Raw genomic sequence first — 17,666 nt, forward strand, 5'->3', positions numbered from 1 at the left:
GATGTGGGTCAGGGTGGGGGGGGGGGGGTCAGGGTGGGGGGGGGGGGGTCAGGGTGAGAGTGTGTTGGGTGAGGAGGTCTCTGTTCTGTGCTGGCCTGATTACACCCTTAATGAGCTCAGTGGATGATAAAGGATTCTCTATCAGAGCTCGGAGCGCCGGGACTTCCTGGTCTGAGGACCTCAGTTCTGTTGTGGAAAAACACGCTCACACGGGAAGCTCTCCCTGCTCTTTAGCTGTCTCTCTACCAAGAGAGAGACTGCGCCACTTGTAGAACTAGAGAGGGACTATAGGTAGGTCATGAACCCTACAAGTTACTTTTCATGTAGAACTAAAGAGGGACTCAGTAGGTCATGAATTGTTTTTTTTGGTTCTCCTTTAGGTCAACTCACTATTTATCATAATAACATAACAATATCACAATGTATGATGTTATTCAAAATTCAATACTTCTTAACTCAATAGCTATCATAATAACATAACCATATCACAACGTTTGATGTTATTCAAAATTCAATACTTCTTAAATAATAATAATAATAATACATTTAATTTAGAGGCGCCTTTCAAGACACCCAAGGTCACCTTACAGAGCATATAGTCATCATTCAAAACTATGTAAAACAGACTAGGAATAAAAGGAAAACAGAGGTTAAACATGAAGAATAATAATAATTAATAACACTCAAAGACGCCTAAAGTGAAGGGGGGACCTCACTAACCACCACCAATATGTAGCACCCACTTGGGTGATGCACGGCAGCCAATCGGTGCCAGAACGCTCACTACACACCAGCTTGAGGTGGAGAGTTCGGGATGAGGTGGAGAGTGAGGGAAAAGAACATTTAAACACTATCGACCATATTTAAACACTGTTGATCACATTCAAACAATATCGACCACATATAAACACTATCGACCACATTTAAACACTATCGACCATATTTAAACACTATGGACCACACGTAAACCCTATCGACCACATTTAAACACTATCGCCCATTTAAACACTATCGCCCACATTTAAACACTATGGACCACATTTAAACACTATGGACCACATGTAAACCCTATCGACCACATGTAAACCCTATCGACCATATATAAACACTATCGACCACATTTAAACGTGTAAACCCTATCGACCACAATTAAACACTATCGACCACAATTAAACACTATCGACCACATTTAAACATGTAAACCCTATCGACCACATTTAAACACTATCGACCACATTTAAACACTATCGACCACATTTAAACACTCTCGCCCACATTTACACACTATCGACCACATTTAAACACTCTTAACACTTCTTAACTCAATATCTATCATAATAACATAACCATATCACAATGTATGATGTTATTCAGAATTCAATGCTACCTAACTCAATTTTAGCATGTTTATACACAGACTGATTCATATTCCATGATTTTGAGCCCAACCAATTAACAAACTTATGAATCTGAATCTCCAACTTCAATATCACCTAAACAAGCTCTATGATGTAAACTAGATCATGTGGGTTTTTTTGCTGACATTAAACACATTTACCTGAGAGAGGGCTCTGAGAGAAAGGCAAATAGCAGTAGGATAGCTTAGCTTGTATAACACACACACATACACAAAGTGATCCTCTCTAACCTTTTAAAAGAGACAAGAAGTTACAGGTAAGTTCGGAGAAAGTATCCAAATAAGCAGCCCCTTGGACCAGAAAGACCTCATTGTTAAACACCTGCAGCTCCCCAGAATTTAGGTCTCTCAATCTATTCTCCACAACTACATGTGCAGTCTCTCTCTCTCTCTCTCTCTCTCTCTCTCTCTCTCTCTCTCTCTCTCTCTCTCTCTCTCTCTCTCTCTCTCTCTCTCTCTCTCTCTCTCTCTCTCTCTCTCTCTCTCTCTCTCTCTCTCTCTCTCTCTCTCTCTCTCTCTCTCTCTCTCTCTCTCTCTCTCTCTCTCTCTCTCTCTCTCTCTCTCTCTCTCTCGCCAAAAGACATTTTGGCCTTTCCTCCCTTGAGACACGCTGTCTGGCTGTCGCACGCACCCTCTCCCACTAGAGTGCCCACACACACACACACACACACACACACACACACACACACACACACACACACACACACACACACACACACACACACACACACACACACACACACACACACACACACACACACACACACACACACACACACACACACACACACAGAGCCTCTCTTCTCCGTGCGGTGGGCTTGGGGCACAAGGCAGCCATTCTCTGCAGACTGAAACAGAAAGTCTTGTTCACCTTCGCCCTGCGTCATGCGTACACAGAACAGGACTGCAACACTCTGGAAGGAATGTTTAGCTGCTACATACTTACATGGATATTCATACAAGCATTTTATTATTCTGTTCGCCACTAGTTCTCCTTTATTCCAATATCTGTGCTCATTCTACCTGCTGGAGTACTACAGTTCACTAAAGCCCTATAGAGTATAGTATAGTAGAGTACAGTGGAGTATAGTGTAGTATATAGTATAAAGAATATAGTATATAGTATTGTGCAGCATTAGGGCTGCTCCTGGTGGGAGCAAAGTGTAATTGCAGTGCTGTTCATTGAACACGTTGATGTTTCCTGAGCAGCAGCAGCAGCAGTGTATTGCAGCTTGTTGACACCGGACCCCGAGGGTACACAATGAAGGGCCCCAGCCTGGCGGAGCCCCGGTTTAACACACAACCATTGGATTTGGACACATTCACACATGCACGCACACATTCACACTGTGCAACACAAACACATATAGCACACACTCACACTGGCACTCGCATACACACACTTAGCATACATAAATGGCTGAGACCGTTAAAAGCACCCGCTCCTTTCATCTTTAATGAAAAACACACTGTTTGGCTGTCTCTCTTCCACCCACGCGCCGTCGGATTCAGCCGCCTTCATATAAAACGCTCATAACTAACATCAAAGGGCCGCGTGGCTACACGTCATCCATTTCGGAGATTTTAGTATTTTTTTTCAAAAAGTAATTAAAACAGTTGTACGTATTTGCTCCGCTTGACTGGTATCGGGGGAGGAATTTTGAATTTGTTAAATTGCTTTTAAAACCACTTGTGGTGGAGAAATGCAAATACAAAAGAAATGCCTTCCAGAGACATATTTTAAGTTGATGGGATGTAGCTTAAGTGCGCCTAAGCCTTGGGGTAGGACGAGATCAGGCAGAATGGAGGCTGGGACCTGCGACTGCCTGATGCCAAACCTCACCCATCTCTGGGGCATACTACTTAAGTTACAATGCAGACAAACAAGTTCTGTTTGCGGAGTTTTTCTCAATATTCATAGTAAAGTCTGGGAACAACAGCAAATATTAGACTGCTAGGCCTATATATAATCGATGTAGTTTAGGTATCGACAGCGTCAGCAGTACGCTAGCGACACCTAGTGGTACTAATCTTACTGTTCACCCCATGAAGGCCCATGCACCCGGCCAGCATTCACACGACATAGACACAAGCCTCACAGGCAGGGGCGGTTCTTTCACGGGCGAACCGGGGCGACATTTTTTCATGACACATGGGCGCCAATAGCACAAAAAAATAAAAAAAATCATCTGCGCCGCAAAGCGGTTTACTATGAACTATCATATCATTGTGTGGGGAATTGGCAAATTGGCGCCCCATCTTGCTAAAATGTATTAGATATTTGTTTATCATATTCTCGTCAGGTCAAGTAGTTGGCCGAAGGGGGAGCTCAGTAAATGTTAGAGGGAGACCCCAACAGCGAGCTGCTCTCTGCTGTTTGAAGTCCTCACCAAGGAAACACATCCCAACAATTTATGAGAATAAGTCTTTCCCCCCCCCCCCCCCAACCCCCCCCCCCCAAACCACAGGTTCAGCCCAAACCACCTTTAGTTTGGGGGTCCTCTTTGTGGTCAGTAAGAGAATATGCGAAAGTGTCATGTTTTGTATTGGTTGTTCATGTCTGTGGCGGGACACAGCTGTGAATGAAACACTCAAGGACAACTGTTGAATGAAAATGTGTCTTGTACCAATGCATGGCGTCTCTGACAGCAGCAGAGAGACAGGCCAGCTGTTGGGGTTTGTCAGTGAGACAGGCCACATCTGGTCTGCCACTCTACGCTGTCGTAAGGGGGGCGGGGGAGGCGCTCCTGATGAGGAGGCCAGGGGTCCCTCAACCGCCGCACGGGGGAACACCACTCTGCCCTAACCCTAGTTGACCAATCGGAGGCCCTCTTACAGCTCCTCAATCAGTTTGATTTCACCACGTAAGCTCTCCTATCAATACATCTATCTCTTTATATCTATCTAGCCTATATATCGATACATCTATATCTTAATATAGCTTTTATATATATATTATATATATATATATATATATATATATATACACACCTATATATACATATCTATCTCTATATCTGGCTGCTGATATGCTGGCTCAGAAGATCCTTGTGGTTATGATGAAACCGGAGCATCGTCACATGTAGGTTATAAGTTGTATGTGAGTGTAGACAGATCATCAACTTAACTTGGCAAGCATTTATCTCAACAAAGTATCAACACCACATAGTGAACATACCTCGAAACGCACCTTTTTCAGCATCATTCTGGAACCGTTCAGAAATTAGAATCCACGTGAAGACCATCAAAACAGATATCCCGAGTGATGAGAGGATTTAAACCACGTAACAATGTGACGACCAAGTCTCCCACCAGCCATTGGTTGGGCCAACTGCAGGCCGTGCTGCGGCGTGCCCTGGGAGACGCTGGGTCGACGAGCCTCTCCGGGTCTAGTGTCTCCGGCGTGCCCTGGGAGACGCTGGCTCGTTGTGCCTCTCTGTGGTAGTGTCTTGTTCGCTCTATTGTCTCTGCCCTGTATGCCTCCGTCCTGCTGGACTGTTCTCTTTCATTTCGAAAGCCAACCGGCTCGGAGCTTATCTGGCTGCTCATTCATCCGTTAAGTGGACACGCCCTCCTTTATGACTGGGGGGCCGCTATTAACCCCCTCCCCTGCTCCTCTTGGTTACCCTCCGCCCCCCCCCTCCCCCTGCTCCTCCTGGGTAACCCCCCCTCAACAGCCCCCTTCCGCCCCCACCCCATGGAAACTCCAAATAAGGTTGCTGTTAAATCTCCCTCGGCTCTGAGCCAACCTCTACCTCGGGTGGCCATCTGCTGAGTCCCACAGGGGGATTTGGTCCAGCACCCTTCAATAGTTTCGCCAGTCTACACGTTTTGATAGACATATTATACCGACCTGCTCATACTACTCCTCAAGAGTTTCTGGGCTTAATCAGGAGGGATTCACCTATTATCTTGTTTTCCTCTTCCTCGTGCTGACACACACACACACACACACACACACAGGTCTCGAGCTGCCCATGGGAGGGTGTTCATGAGTCATACAGGTACCTACAACCATGCAGTGTTGAGTCTATGCTCCCCGACTGGGACAGTGAAAGGCTTTGTCTGCAGGCCTTCAGGGTTAGGTTAGAGTCATTCAGAGCCCTACCACGTTGCTACGGAGACAATTATATATTAGGATGTAAAACATAACATTGTAACATTGATGACTGGTTCATGGTAGAAAAGACATATCAGGCGTATGCTCATACAATGCAGTCGGATTTGAAAGTACAAATTTGCCTCCATGTTCCACCTGTTGGGTTCAGATCTCTCTTCTTAGGAACTGGAATAAATTAAAGCCATGCACCAAAAAGATATGAAGAGATTAATGAGATGTGAATGATACTCATTAAATTAATTGGATTCTTGAAGTTAGTCAAACTGAAACTATTTTTTCTCTACAAACAATTGGTTAAAAGCTCCCCATTATTTGATAGTTCAGCAGTAAAACAAAACAAGACTTGCATTTTTAATAATACATTTTTTATTTTGTTAAAGATTCATTCTTGTCATTTTCTAATTGTACACTGGAATGTTAAGATTCCCCTTTTTAACTGTCATAGTTAAAATGCTCAATCCAGTTGTTTCTTCAACCCCACAACCATTGCTAAATTGAAATTTGGGGAGTAAAGAAAAATATTTAAAATAGAAACAGAAAATATTAAACATTAAATCAGAATTGTGGTTGGAATAATGAAGACAATTGGAAACAAAGTATATCCGAGTATGAGGACCTAGAAGAGTCCCTTTGAGATCTGAGACATGCAGAGTCCCAGTCCCCCCCCCTGCCCCCCTCCGTCTGAAGGGAACCAACCAGGCTGCTGGAGCATCAGCTCGAGGGTGGACTGGGCCCTTCGGCCTTCTGCTTCACACTTGTGGACTAGGAAAGGATCTTGGTAAAAGGCTTAATGGCGGGCCATATAGGATATGATACACATTTGTGAGCTCTGACCACTTCACCTAAAGTCATCCCAACATAAGGGAGCAGTGACCAGTTGTGTTGTGAAGAGGTTGTTTGGTGGTCAACAAACCTCAGCAACATTTAAAACACGTTGCCCGGTAGTTCCAACATTTGACATGCGGCAAGAATCCCTTAATACCTCAAATGCTAACTTGCTATAAATCGTTTATCTTTTCTGATTAGCTGAGAACTAAACATCAACAATTCAAACAGGGAAACAGTGAAAAGTAGCCAAGTTACAATAACAAAAAGAAGCCATTGTGACGGTATTGCTGATGAAATATTCAGATGGTAGATAGATTATCAACCATTTGCTGCTAGTAGATTTACCAGCTACAAAATATACTACCGCTCCAAAGCCATCGATGGGGTGGGTGCCAGGAGGCTTGTCCAAACCAAACAAATAATTTCTTTACACAATGATCCAAACAGCAAGAGGAGAACATAGCATTGTGACTGACAGGCAGATCATGATTGACACGTCTACAATTCTGAGCTTACAAAGAACAATAAAAGCTCAAACCTTCAAGATCTACTTTACCCAGCAACCATTGCAACGTGGCGCTTTGCAAACCAGGAAAGAAGAAAAGCGAGGAAGTCTGATGTCTGGGATCTGAACTTCCAGCGCTTGGCATCTCAAGATGAGTGCACAAAAATAAGGAAATAAAAAAGGAGATAGGCAAGTTTATTTTTACATTTAATGGGGTGGGCTGACTCCAAGCCAACCTCCTGTACTTCCTCCGCATGTCCCCCCTACTGTGGAACCACCCCCTCAGACCTCATCCCTTAAGCCCACCTCTACCTAGTCTTTCTGTGGAAACAGCATTTGTTTTATCATCTGTCTGCATCATTATTACCCATCACTTGAATTACCAGTTCAATTTTTCACTCTTTATATATAGATGATATTCTCTCATACAAACATATAAATACATCATCAGTGGCCCCACGCTGGGGAGGGTGGGGGAGGAGGAGGAGGCTGCACCAGCCTGTAGATGTAGTCTCTGGAAACGGTACACAGGGCGAACTTACGGATTCCTCCACGGAGCTCGCAATTTAATTTTGTTGTTGGTGTTGTAAATTTGTTTTGCTTTCACGCTTTTCTTAAATTGTAAATCTTATCTACATTTTCCTTACAGGATTTCGTATTTATCGACCACAAAGGAGGTTTCCGAGGAGAAGCGAGCAGAGTTGTCCCCGTCCACGTGTGTTACTTTGGCCACCTGCAGCAGGAGGGACAGAAGAAGAAGAGGAGGAGGTCAGAGCCTTCTTCATGAGGCTTCAGAACCACATCAAGACCGCCACCGGCCGCTCTAAGCAGCAGGGAACTCAAACCATCTTAATGCTGCTGCTGCCGATTGAATAAACCTTGGTTCCAATTCTGGCCACTGGCCTTGCAGTGGTGCTGCATTACAGTCAGTCAGAGGTGCCATAGGATCTGGCTCTAGTTGGATGAAGCAGTAGGCTCTCTGCTCTGTGTGTGTGTGTGTCTCTCTCGGCCCGCACTCACCTGGATGTCGCAGTAGCTGCGCTTGGACACGAAGGACACGTTGACCGGGAAGAAGTCGTTGGGCTGCCCTGCGATGCTGAACTCCAGGCTGCCGCTCTTGTTGTTGGAGTCGATGACGGGCAGACACCACTCCAGGAGGTTCCGTCTGCTGTCGTGCTTGTACTCCCCGTCGAGGTCTCCGATCACCGGGGCACCCACGCCGGACCTGGGAGCGCACCGCAAAAACAAACCCTGCTTTGAGAAGGCAGTAACCCAGCGATTGAGAGGTAAAGCCCCAACACCCCCCCCCAGGCAGAAGGTAAATCAAGCCCCATGCCCCATGTGTTGTAGACCGGGCACTATGGTCAAGTGGACATGTGCACTTTCTTTTTTGATCAATTTAGCAATGTCTGCGTTTTCCAATTTCATAAAAATTGTGGTAACGTACAATGTCAATTGGATCAGTTTCAGACATTGGTATTTTGGTCATAAAGCAGCAGATCCCCCAGGCTCCCAAACACAAAACACTGGAATTAATTCAGAGCGGGAGACATAGGAACACATGATGATGGGAGAGAGGGAGGGGACTCCCTCCTGAAGACAAGACCCTGTTCAGTCATGACGCCAACAGGAATACACCATGTTATGCTACAAGAATACACCATGGTATGCTGCAGGAATACACCATGTCACGCTACAGATAGTGTTAAGTATAGGTCTAAGGCGGTAGTTTACCACTCTGGATGATCAACACCTCATCCATACTGCAAAGAGAGGCGCGTTCAAATCACTACCACGTCTCAGGATGTGACCGGCTCTACGGCGCCCAGCAGGGAGGAGGTACTCACGGGACGGGGATGGTGATAACCACGTCGTTCAGCTCCAGGTTCTCCTCCTGCAGCTCGTACTCGATGTTGACGTCACAGCCTGTGCCACTCTCTGAAGGCCAGCAGTTAACTGTTGAAAAAACGACCTGTTAAGACCCAGTCTACGACAAGACCCGCTAGGACCAAGTCCACGCCAAGACCGGCGAGGACCCAGTCCACGCCAAGACCCGCTAGGATCAAGTCCACGCCAAGACCCGCTAGGACCAAGTCCACGCCAAGACCCGCTAGGATCAAGTCCACGCCAAGACCCGCTAGGACCAAGTCCACGCCAAGACCCGCTAGGACCAAGTCCACGCCAAGACCAGCGAGGACCCAGTCCACGCCAAGACCCGCTAGGACCAAGTCCACGCCAAGACCCGCTAGGATCAAGTCCACGCCAAGACCCGCTAGGACCAAGTCCACGCCAAGACCGGCGAGGACCCAGTCCACGACAAGACCGGCGAGGACCCAGTCCACGACAAGACCCGCTAGGACCCAGTCCACGACAAGACCCGCTAGGACCCAGTCCACGACAAGACCCGCTAGGACCCAGTCCACGACAAGACCCACTAGGACCCAGTCCACGACAAGACCCGCTAGGACCCAGTCCACGACAAGACCCGCTAGGAGGACCCAGTCCACGACAAGACCCACTAGGACCCAGTCCACGACAAGACCCGCTAGGACCCAGTCCACGTTAGTACGTATATACGTTTATTTTGTTGGTAGATACTGATACTGTTGGGCAATCATTTATTTTTCCATATAGCCAATCATGGTTATTGTAGATCCTCAATTCATTATGCGATCGCTAGCGCAATAATACAGTTAGTTATGTGGATAAATTAAAGTTATTAAAGAATGCGTTTCTGTGATAGGTGCTACATCACTGCATCATGGTCCTTTGAGCATCACGATCATATCCATAACGTTAATTTCCGCTAATACCAGTTCTGTTAATGATTTATCGTTCACTCAGGTTAACGGGGCTGAGCAACAGAAACATCTCTAGATTCAGAGCAGGATACAGATTCTAGAGATTCTCTTCGGAAAATGTGGTGTTCAACCCTTAATAGCAGCGTAGGAAAGACTAATTGTTGAGCCTCCTTTCAGCTGGTCGAAAACTTAACACTACAACCTACAAAAGCATTCCTATTTTGAAGTCACCGAGGCAAACAGTAAGAGAACGTTGAATGCAGCATGACGGGTTTGCCTGTGTGGTGCTGGAGACTCACTGGTCAGAGGGATGAGGGCCTCGTCCGTGGTCTGCAGCCTCCACTTCAGCACGCCCACGTCGTTGTTCAGGGGGAACGACTTCTCTGGGTTCTTCAGACCAATCACCGACTCGGCCGTGAACAGCTTCTTGTCCACGTTGGGATGTGTCTTAACACGAGGAGAGAATAAGATGAGGTCCACTAAACCACCTCTTTTACGGTGTTGGACATTACAACTATTTGAGGGTTGTGAATGACCAGTGTTTTGATCAGTGTGGTAATCCTTTGATTATTTGGTGCATCGTTAAATAACGAAAAATACAAAAGCATTTTCTTTAATAATGCCCACATCAGGTATAAAACATAATCAAGAAAAAGTATTCAATTCATAATTTGAGTCAGAAAAGAATGAAAATGGACATTTCTGATGCAGCAAGCACCTAAAAGCTACTTCAGAATCTCGGCTGAGAAACAATTTAAACAATACGATCACATCCCTACAGCCCAGTGGCCAAGAACCATTATTCCTACAAAAAGGGCCAAGGAACCAGGAGCTTTAACCAGTACCTGAAGCTGCAGTCCTTTGTTGTCGTTGTTGATGATCATCAGGCGAATGCGGCCGCTCTTGTCGTCCGAGACGCGCAGCGTGATCATGCCCAGCACCTCCATGTTCTGGAGGCCTCCGTCACGGCCACACGTCAGGGAGATCTTCTCCTCCACCCTCAGGTGCACCCTGATAAACCCACACCATCAGCATCTCCTCCACGCCTAAATATTTGTCATCCCAACACGTATGTGGTCTCATCTGAAGTAGCTTTCATCCTTCATATCAACATTCGGTTTCATTCAGAGATCCAAGTCCTTTTATTGGCTACAATAAAATGACTTTTATTGGTAACAATAAAAGGACCTGGAACAAAAAAAGTCATCTATTTTTTGTTCAGATAATTTTCCGAAGAGGCTATGGTGGGACGCGGCTTGACTTACCCCTCTACATTGGCCGGCGGGGGCAGGATCTTGGATGCATCCGAGCCCCTCTTCCCAGCAGAAGGCATAATGGTCTCCCCCTCGGACTTGAGCTTGTCCACAAAGTTATCCACCTCCTTCCCTCGGGCACCTAGCTTCAGGGCTTTGCTGGGGCCACTTGGTCTGCAAAAAGAAGCCCTAGTTGATAGCCTATCTTATGACAATTACCAACCACAAGGCCCCGTTTCCTGGTTCTCTCCCCAGGACAAATGTGGAAATGACACTAAATGTATCCACATAATTACGAGCAGCTCAGGAATGTAAATACAATAAAAAAAAACGTGTAGATCTTTACGCCATAACAATGAACCTAATATCCAATATAAAATAATAATATAAACTTTAGGGACTCCTTCCCCGCTAGATCCCGAATCTCGAGACAGCGAATGTGAGCGGTGTACCTGGCTGGAGCGGCTACCATCTTGGGCTTCTCTGGCTCCATGATGGTGTCCGTGATGATGGACCCCGAGGAGATGCTGGTCATACCACTGTTGCCGAATCCGCCGAACGCAGGCACCTTCTTGCCCGAGCGCTCGGCGTCTCTCCTGGCCTGCTGCAGCTCCTTGGCCTTCCTCCTCATCTCTGCCTTGGCTTCTCTCTCCTGGGTCTGTAGGGTAAGGGAGCAGAGGTCAGGGGTCATGGGCCTATTGAGAACTTACAATGGCCCCCAGGGTGGGTCTTTCTAATGTTTGCATTATTATTTATTTTTTTAAGATACATTTTTGAAGGTTTTAACCTTTTTATTGTTAAGTAAGACAGGATGGTAGGGGAGAGAGAGGGGAAGACGTGCATATTCTAAACAACTTTAAATTTGAACCAGGCAGCCAGTGTTACAGTTGCTTGTACGGCTGAATTGAGCTTGTGCGAAACAGCCAAACTACCCGGGTACGCAATAGGGCTGGCCCGAATTATTTGAATATTCGAATACTCGTTCGGAAAATTAGTATTCGAAGCTTAAATCAGTATTCAGAGCTTCGTTGTTTCACGTACTTGACGTTACCAGAGCGAGGGAGGCAAACTATAAGCGACACCAAGCAGAGTGCTTAGTGAAATGCTAACCGTAGCTTAGTTGTTTGTTTACGTTCGCTGTACAGCGCCGCGCCAATCAACTGTGACTGGCTTGCTGCAGAGCGTGAGCGTCTTGGGAATACCTGGTCAATATAATGGATATAATATGGACACATAAGACAATTAATATTCGGTATTTGTTATGGATTTATTGTACAAATTCCCTGAAAAGATGCACGTTCCAGGATGAATTGAAAAGTTCCGCAAGGGCTGAGAGGGCAGAGGACAGCTGATTTGATACGGAACAACAGCTGTTTCCCCGCTTTTTACGGGGAAAAACGAAAGAACTCCAAATTACTTTAGCCCACTAATTAACGTTCAAAAGCTATTAAATCTTCAACAAAATATGCAGATACTGTCAAAATTCGTTCCAGGGAGTATATAGGGATTATTAATGTTGTTTTTGATGGTGTGTTTTTCTGGAACGAGTATTCGAATATTCGCTCTGAAAAACCAACGAGTATTCGAAGCCTGAAAAATGGCATTCGCAAGCTCTCTTAAGGCCAATTTCCACCGGAATCTGCACAGAAACGGCACGGCAGCAAACCGGTCTCCGAAAATAATAGAAACCATTAAAGTCAACGTAGGCTATTCCACTGGATACGGCACCGGCACGGCACGGAACCGTCCCCAAACCGGCACTTCGTTTACGATACTTGCCTCTTCCATTTCTGAAAGTTGCCGGTTCGCTGCCGTGTCTCAGAAAACGACTACAGCCAATCAGTTTGCCTTTGCTCATGAATATTCATGAGCTCACATCGATCCCTATGCAATTCACAGGGTATTGTAATATCATACAGTATATCTATGGTATCAATAGCTAATCAGTGGCAAAGAAGAAATGTAAGTCTGCGTCGATGCCTCGCAAGTCCAGTGTCGCGAGTGGACGTTGCCATGACATCTAGAAATCATAGGTCTACCGTATTTAATGGGTTATGTGTATGGTTGATTATAACTCGTGAATAATATGGTATTAATCATTCTAATTACAATTCATATAGGCTATTATAATTCGGCACGTCTTGAGCCATCAGTCGGAACGTGTCCGTGCCGCTTCCAGTGGGGATTGCAGTACGGAACACAGCCGCTTCGCTGCCGTGGCGCTTCCGTGCCGATTCCGGTGAAAATTGGCCTTTATGAACACTAACGTTTCTTTGCACTAATTCATTCGCAACCCTGGCCGAGAACCACCACTACGAGTCTTTACCAGGACCTTTCAAGTGCAGAGGTCACCAAGAATGTGACCACGGCAATTGCCCGGTCCTTTAAACAATACAATTATTTGATTTTTATCCAGTTAGGTCAATGCAGATAATAATATTTGATATTTATATATTGACTGCTAGGAACCTCACCTCTCTGACTGCACTAGGAGCCTCCTCTCTCTGACTGCTAGGAGCCTCGCCTCTCTGACTGCTAGGAGCCTCGCCTCTCTGACTGCTAGGAGCCTCGCCTCTCTGACTGCTAGGAGCCTCGCCTCTCTGACTGCTAGGAGCCTCGCCTCTCTGACTGCTAGGAGCCTCGCCTCTCTGACTGCTAGGAGCCTCGCCTCTCTGACTGCTAGGAGCCTCGCCTCCCTGACTGCTAGGAGCCTCGCCTCTCTGACTGCTAGGAGCCTCGCCTCTCTGACTGCTAGGAGCCTCGCCTCTCTGACTGCTAGGAGCCTCCCCTCTCTGACTGCTAGGAGCCTCCCTTCTCTGACTGCTAGGAGCCTCGCCTCTCTGACTGTTAGGAGCCTCGCCTCTCTGACTGCTAGGAGCCTCGCCTCTCTGACTGCTAGGAGCCTCGCCTCTCTGACTGCTAGGAGCCTCACCTCTCTGACAGCAAGGAGCCTCGCCTCTCTGACTGCAAGGAGCCTCACCTCGCGGACTGCTAGGAGCCTCGCCTCTCTGACTGCTCGGAGCCTCGCCTCTCTGACTGCTCGGAGCCTCACCTCCGACTACTAGAAGCCACACCTCTCTGGCTGCTAGGAGCCTCGCCTCACTGACTGCTAGGAGCCTCACCTCTCTGACTGCTAGGAGCCTCACCTCGCTGACTGCTAGGAGCCTCACCTCGCTGACTGCTAGGAGCCTCACCTCGCTGACTGCTAGGAGCCTCACCTCGCTGACTGCTAGGAGCCTCACCTCGCTGACTGCTAGGAGCCTCACCTCGCTGACTGCTAGGAGCCTCACCTCGCTGACTGCTAGGAGCCTCACCTCGCTGACTGCTAGGAGCCTCACCTCGCTGACTGCTAGGAGCCTCGCCTCTCTGACTGCTAGGAGCCTCGCCTCTCTTGACTGCTAGGAACCAACCCACTCTGACTGCTAGGAGCCTTACCTCTCTGACTGCACGGAAGACCTTCTCCTCGTGGGAGTCCATCTCTGTGAAGGTGCGGATCTGGGCCAGGTTGACGTTCTCCCTGTAGCCCAGTGCAACGATCTCGTCAAAGGCAAAGATCAGGTCAAAACAGTGCTCTGATATCTCACTTTCCTCCAGCACGCGGCAATACTCTGGGATCTAAGGAGACCGGGAATAAACAAAGATGAATCAGAAAGGAACAGGCAAAAAGTAATGGCCTGGATTGTAAACAACCTGATCAGAGCGGCTCAAGGGGTTTCAAAACACTAGTTCTCAAGTTCCATTAAAGCCACGGAAGAAAACAGAACACTTATCAAATAATATATTTTTTTTAGCAGGAAGAAAATAAACACCTGCATTGGCTTTGAAAATAGTTTAATTTACTGTGAATTTAAAATACAATTTCTCAAAACACATTTATTAATTTATAAAACTTTGGGAATTATCATTTAGCAGGTTACCTTTACTCAATGGTGTACATTTTGCACCAGTAGTATTGATGCATAAAAGCAGATGGAATATGAGAATATGATTAACTTGGTTATGATATTAACATTATCTTATCATATCGTCAGACTATCTGAACGAAGAGGATGAACCCCACCCCTTTTGTCAACAACATGTCGATGGGACACTTCGCATTACTTTTCATTAGACATTATTGTTACAACATAATAACTATATTTTGGTCAGAAAGAATTCCCAATAGTTGCGGCCATGTCCACACATTTGTACAGGCCAGGTCTACGTTTCCTCACCACTCGGGAGAAGAGTCTGAGCGTCTCCAGGTCTTCCAGGATGTTGCTGTTCTTAGTGGTGATCAGGACCATGTAGAGCTTCTCTAATGGCTGGTAGACGTAGCGAACGCTATCCGTCTCCACGAAGGTGTGCTGCTTCCCGGTGTTCATCAATTTGGGGAATGCAGCCAGAAGACCCTCAATACGAGTCCGGGTCATCTCCACAAACTGCCGGGACACGATGGCTTTCCCGGCCTTGGTGCACACCGCCGCGGCCAGCAGCACCTGCACCACACAGGGATGTCATCACCTCTATACACAACACTCCACCAGACACCTGCTTCGTCCTCATTGTGCCAGTTAAGGAACAATTATTTCGTAATGGGAGATGAGCTGACGCGGAATTGCAGAGACAGGTTGGTAGCTTGATTTAAATGAAATGGTTTCAACTTGGGAACGTAAACTTTAAGGAAGTTGGATATTTAGACCGCATCAAGTAAATGGCACGGGACTGCGTTTATCGGCTAACGATAAGGAATATTGGCCAGAACATCAGATAATGACGAGCCGCAGCTAGATAGCTGTCAAGCTACCTAGCTATCTACCTGTCTATCAGGCTAGCTATCTAGCTAGGTAGCGTACCCAGACAGCTAGCTAGCCGTCTATCGTTACCGTCAGCAGACTGCGGTTAACTCCTGCTTCTTTACAGCCGCACTCTGCTCGGACATACAGAGCAGATCTCTGTGCTTTGAACCCATTACAACACTCGTCGTCAAGCAGAACGAGCTAATGAGCTCAAAAATATGAAGTCCTTCGGCGTCAGATCAACTGGGGCTGCTGTCATGTTAGCAGATGTTATGATGATACAAAGAATGAAGAATACCAGAACTATCGACTCGGCGACACACTCACCATTTTGGTCTCTCTGCGGAACAACTATATCTGATCCTTTAAGTTCGGTTCCTGTGGTTTTAAGTAGCTCTTAAACGTCGTATCTCGAGTTAACAGTGGACTCCGAGCTGTAGGACTGTTAGCTAGAGCTTCAATATGGCGGCCAGACAGAGCCACGTCTCACCGGAACACAGCGCGAGACCAGAGCAACGAGACCACCGGAACACAGCGCGAGACCTGAGCCACGTCTCACCGGAACACAGCGCGAGACCAGAGCCACGTCTCATCCGGAACACAGGGCGAGATCACCCGCCTCTCTGGGATTGCATTGACGCGGGTATCCGCGCGTCGGACTTGTTGAACGTCCTTGTTCACCTTTAGTCCATCCATCCTTTATAACGAAAGACAGGTCTAGTCCATCCATATAGCGTTTAATTCATAACGACAGACAGGTCGAGTCCATCCATAAAGCGTTTGATAACGACTGACAGGTCTAATCATCCATAGCGTTTAATTTATAACGACAGACAGGTCTAGTTCATCCATATAGCGTTTAAAGGTCCCATGGCATGAAAATTTCACTTTGAGGTTTTCTAACATGAGTTCCCCTAGCCTGCCTATGGTCCCCTAGTAGCTAGAAATGGCGTTAGGTGTAAAACAAGCAATAGCTATCCTGCTCTGCCTTTGAAAAAACAAAGCTCATACAAATTTGGAATTTGTCCCTGTATGTCCTCATACGGGGACATGTTACCTCCCCTTTCTCTGCTTTGCCCAATGAGCTACGACCGTGCGAGCGCCACATGTGTGTGTGTGTGAATACACACACTGTAACGCAGGGTTCTCTGATGTCTCTGGTATTTCCACAACGAGACTCGCGGTGGGGGTCATCTCAGCCATGGTTGAGAAGGAATTGGGGGGAAAGGAACTTTGGCATTGACTCCTCCTCAGGCGGGAGACAATTGCGGTCAACAAAACAGGCAACAATCCCTTTCTCCTCCATGTCGCAGTTCAGTCTACTTCAGATTGATGTGGTAGTGGAAGAACCAGAGACGTCAGAGAACCCGACGCAGTCGTTTGAGATTCATAATATCGTCTGGAGGCGCACACAGCCTTTGGCCGTGATAATATATATTATATGATAAAGATATCTATGTGTGATATGATATTATTTAGATAGAGAGCTCCAGGAATCCCGCCGGAGCACCCGGAGTGTTCTAGAATATTTACAGAACACGGTCAAAAGCTGTGTGTGCCTCGCCATTTTGATGCATCCACTATAAACACAAGCGCATGGTACCGTGGCCGCAAGCTGTTCAGGGCCACACCCCCACCCTCCTACCCTCCACATTGACTTGCCTCAAAAAAACAGCAAGTTTGTGGAAAGCTCATTGTGGGACTGGCTCGCAGTGGCTGTAATTCTGCACCAAGGCTGAATTTCTTGAACGTATTCAAATACTGTATTAAGGGCCCACACTAACACCTATATATAACCATCCATAAAGCAGCATGCCATGGGACCTTTAATTAATAATGACAGACAGGTCTAGTCCATCCATATAGCGTTTAAGTTTATAACCACAGACAGGTCTAGTCGATCCATATAGCGTTTGTTTTATAACAACAGACAGGTCGAGCTCCCCCATAGCGTTTAATTAATA

At 46.6% G+C, this 17,666-nt stretch overlaps 2 protein-coding genes across 4 annotated transcripts in view; both read right to left on the reverse strand.

Moving 5' to 3' along the window:
- Positions 1-4,940, reverse strand: part of phldb1b (pleckstrin homology-like domain, family B, member 1b) — a 69,531-nt gene extending 64,591 nt beyond the window's left edge. The window contains exon 1 of one of the 3 annotated variants that reach the window (XM_060075477.1): positions 4,608-4,940. In XM_060075477.1, coding sequence (XP_059931460.1) covers positions 4,608-4,622 — 15 coding nt within the window. In that variant the 5' untranslated portion in view covers positions 4,623-4,940. Of the gene's footprint in view, positions 1-1,648; positions 1,808-4,595 lie in introns of those variants that run through there. The other 2 variants (XM_060075476.1, XM_060075480.1) reach the window with 2 other exon arrangements.
- Positions 4,941-5,880: 940 nt separating this feature from the next.
- Positions 5,881-16,372, reverse strand: arcn1b (archain 1b). Its single transcript, XM_060074409.1, has 10 exons — positions 16,030-16,372; positions 15,139-15,402; positions 14,360-14,539; positions 11,377-11,582; positions 10,937-11,098; positions 10,517-10,682; positions 9,971-10,118; positions 8,718-8,826; positions 7,891-8,095; positions 5,881-7,603 (listed from the first exon to the last, which is right to left on the reverse strand). Exons 1-10 carry the CDS (start codon positions 16,030-16,032, stop codon positions 7,514-7,516), a joined length of 1,533 nt encoding a protein of 510 aa, XP_059930392.1. The 5' UTR covers positions 16,033-16,372; the 3' UTR covers positions 5,881-7,513.
- Between the last annotated feature and the right edge of the window lie 1,294 nt (positions 16,373-17,666).

This window comes from Gadus macrocephalus, chromosome 16 (genome assembly GCF_031168955.1).
Source record: "Gadus macrocephalus chromosome 16, ASM3116895v1".
Lineage (NCBI taxonomy): Eukaryota > Metazoa > Chordata > Actinopteri > Gadiformes > Gadidae > Gadus > Gadus macrocephalus.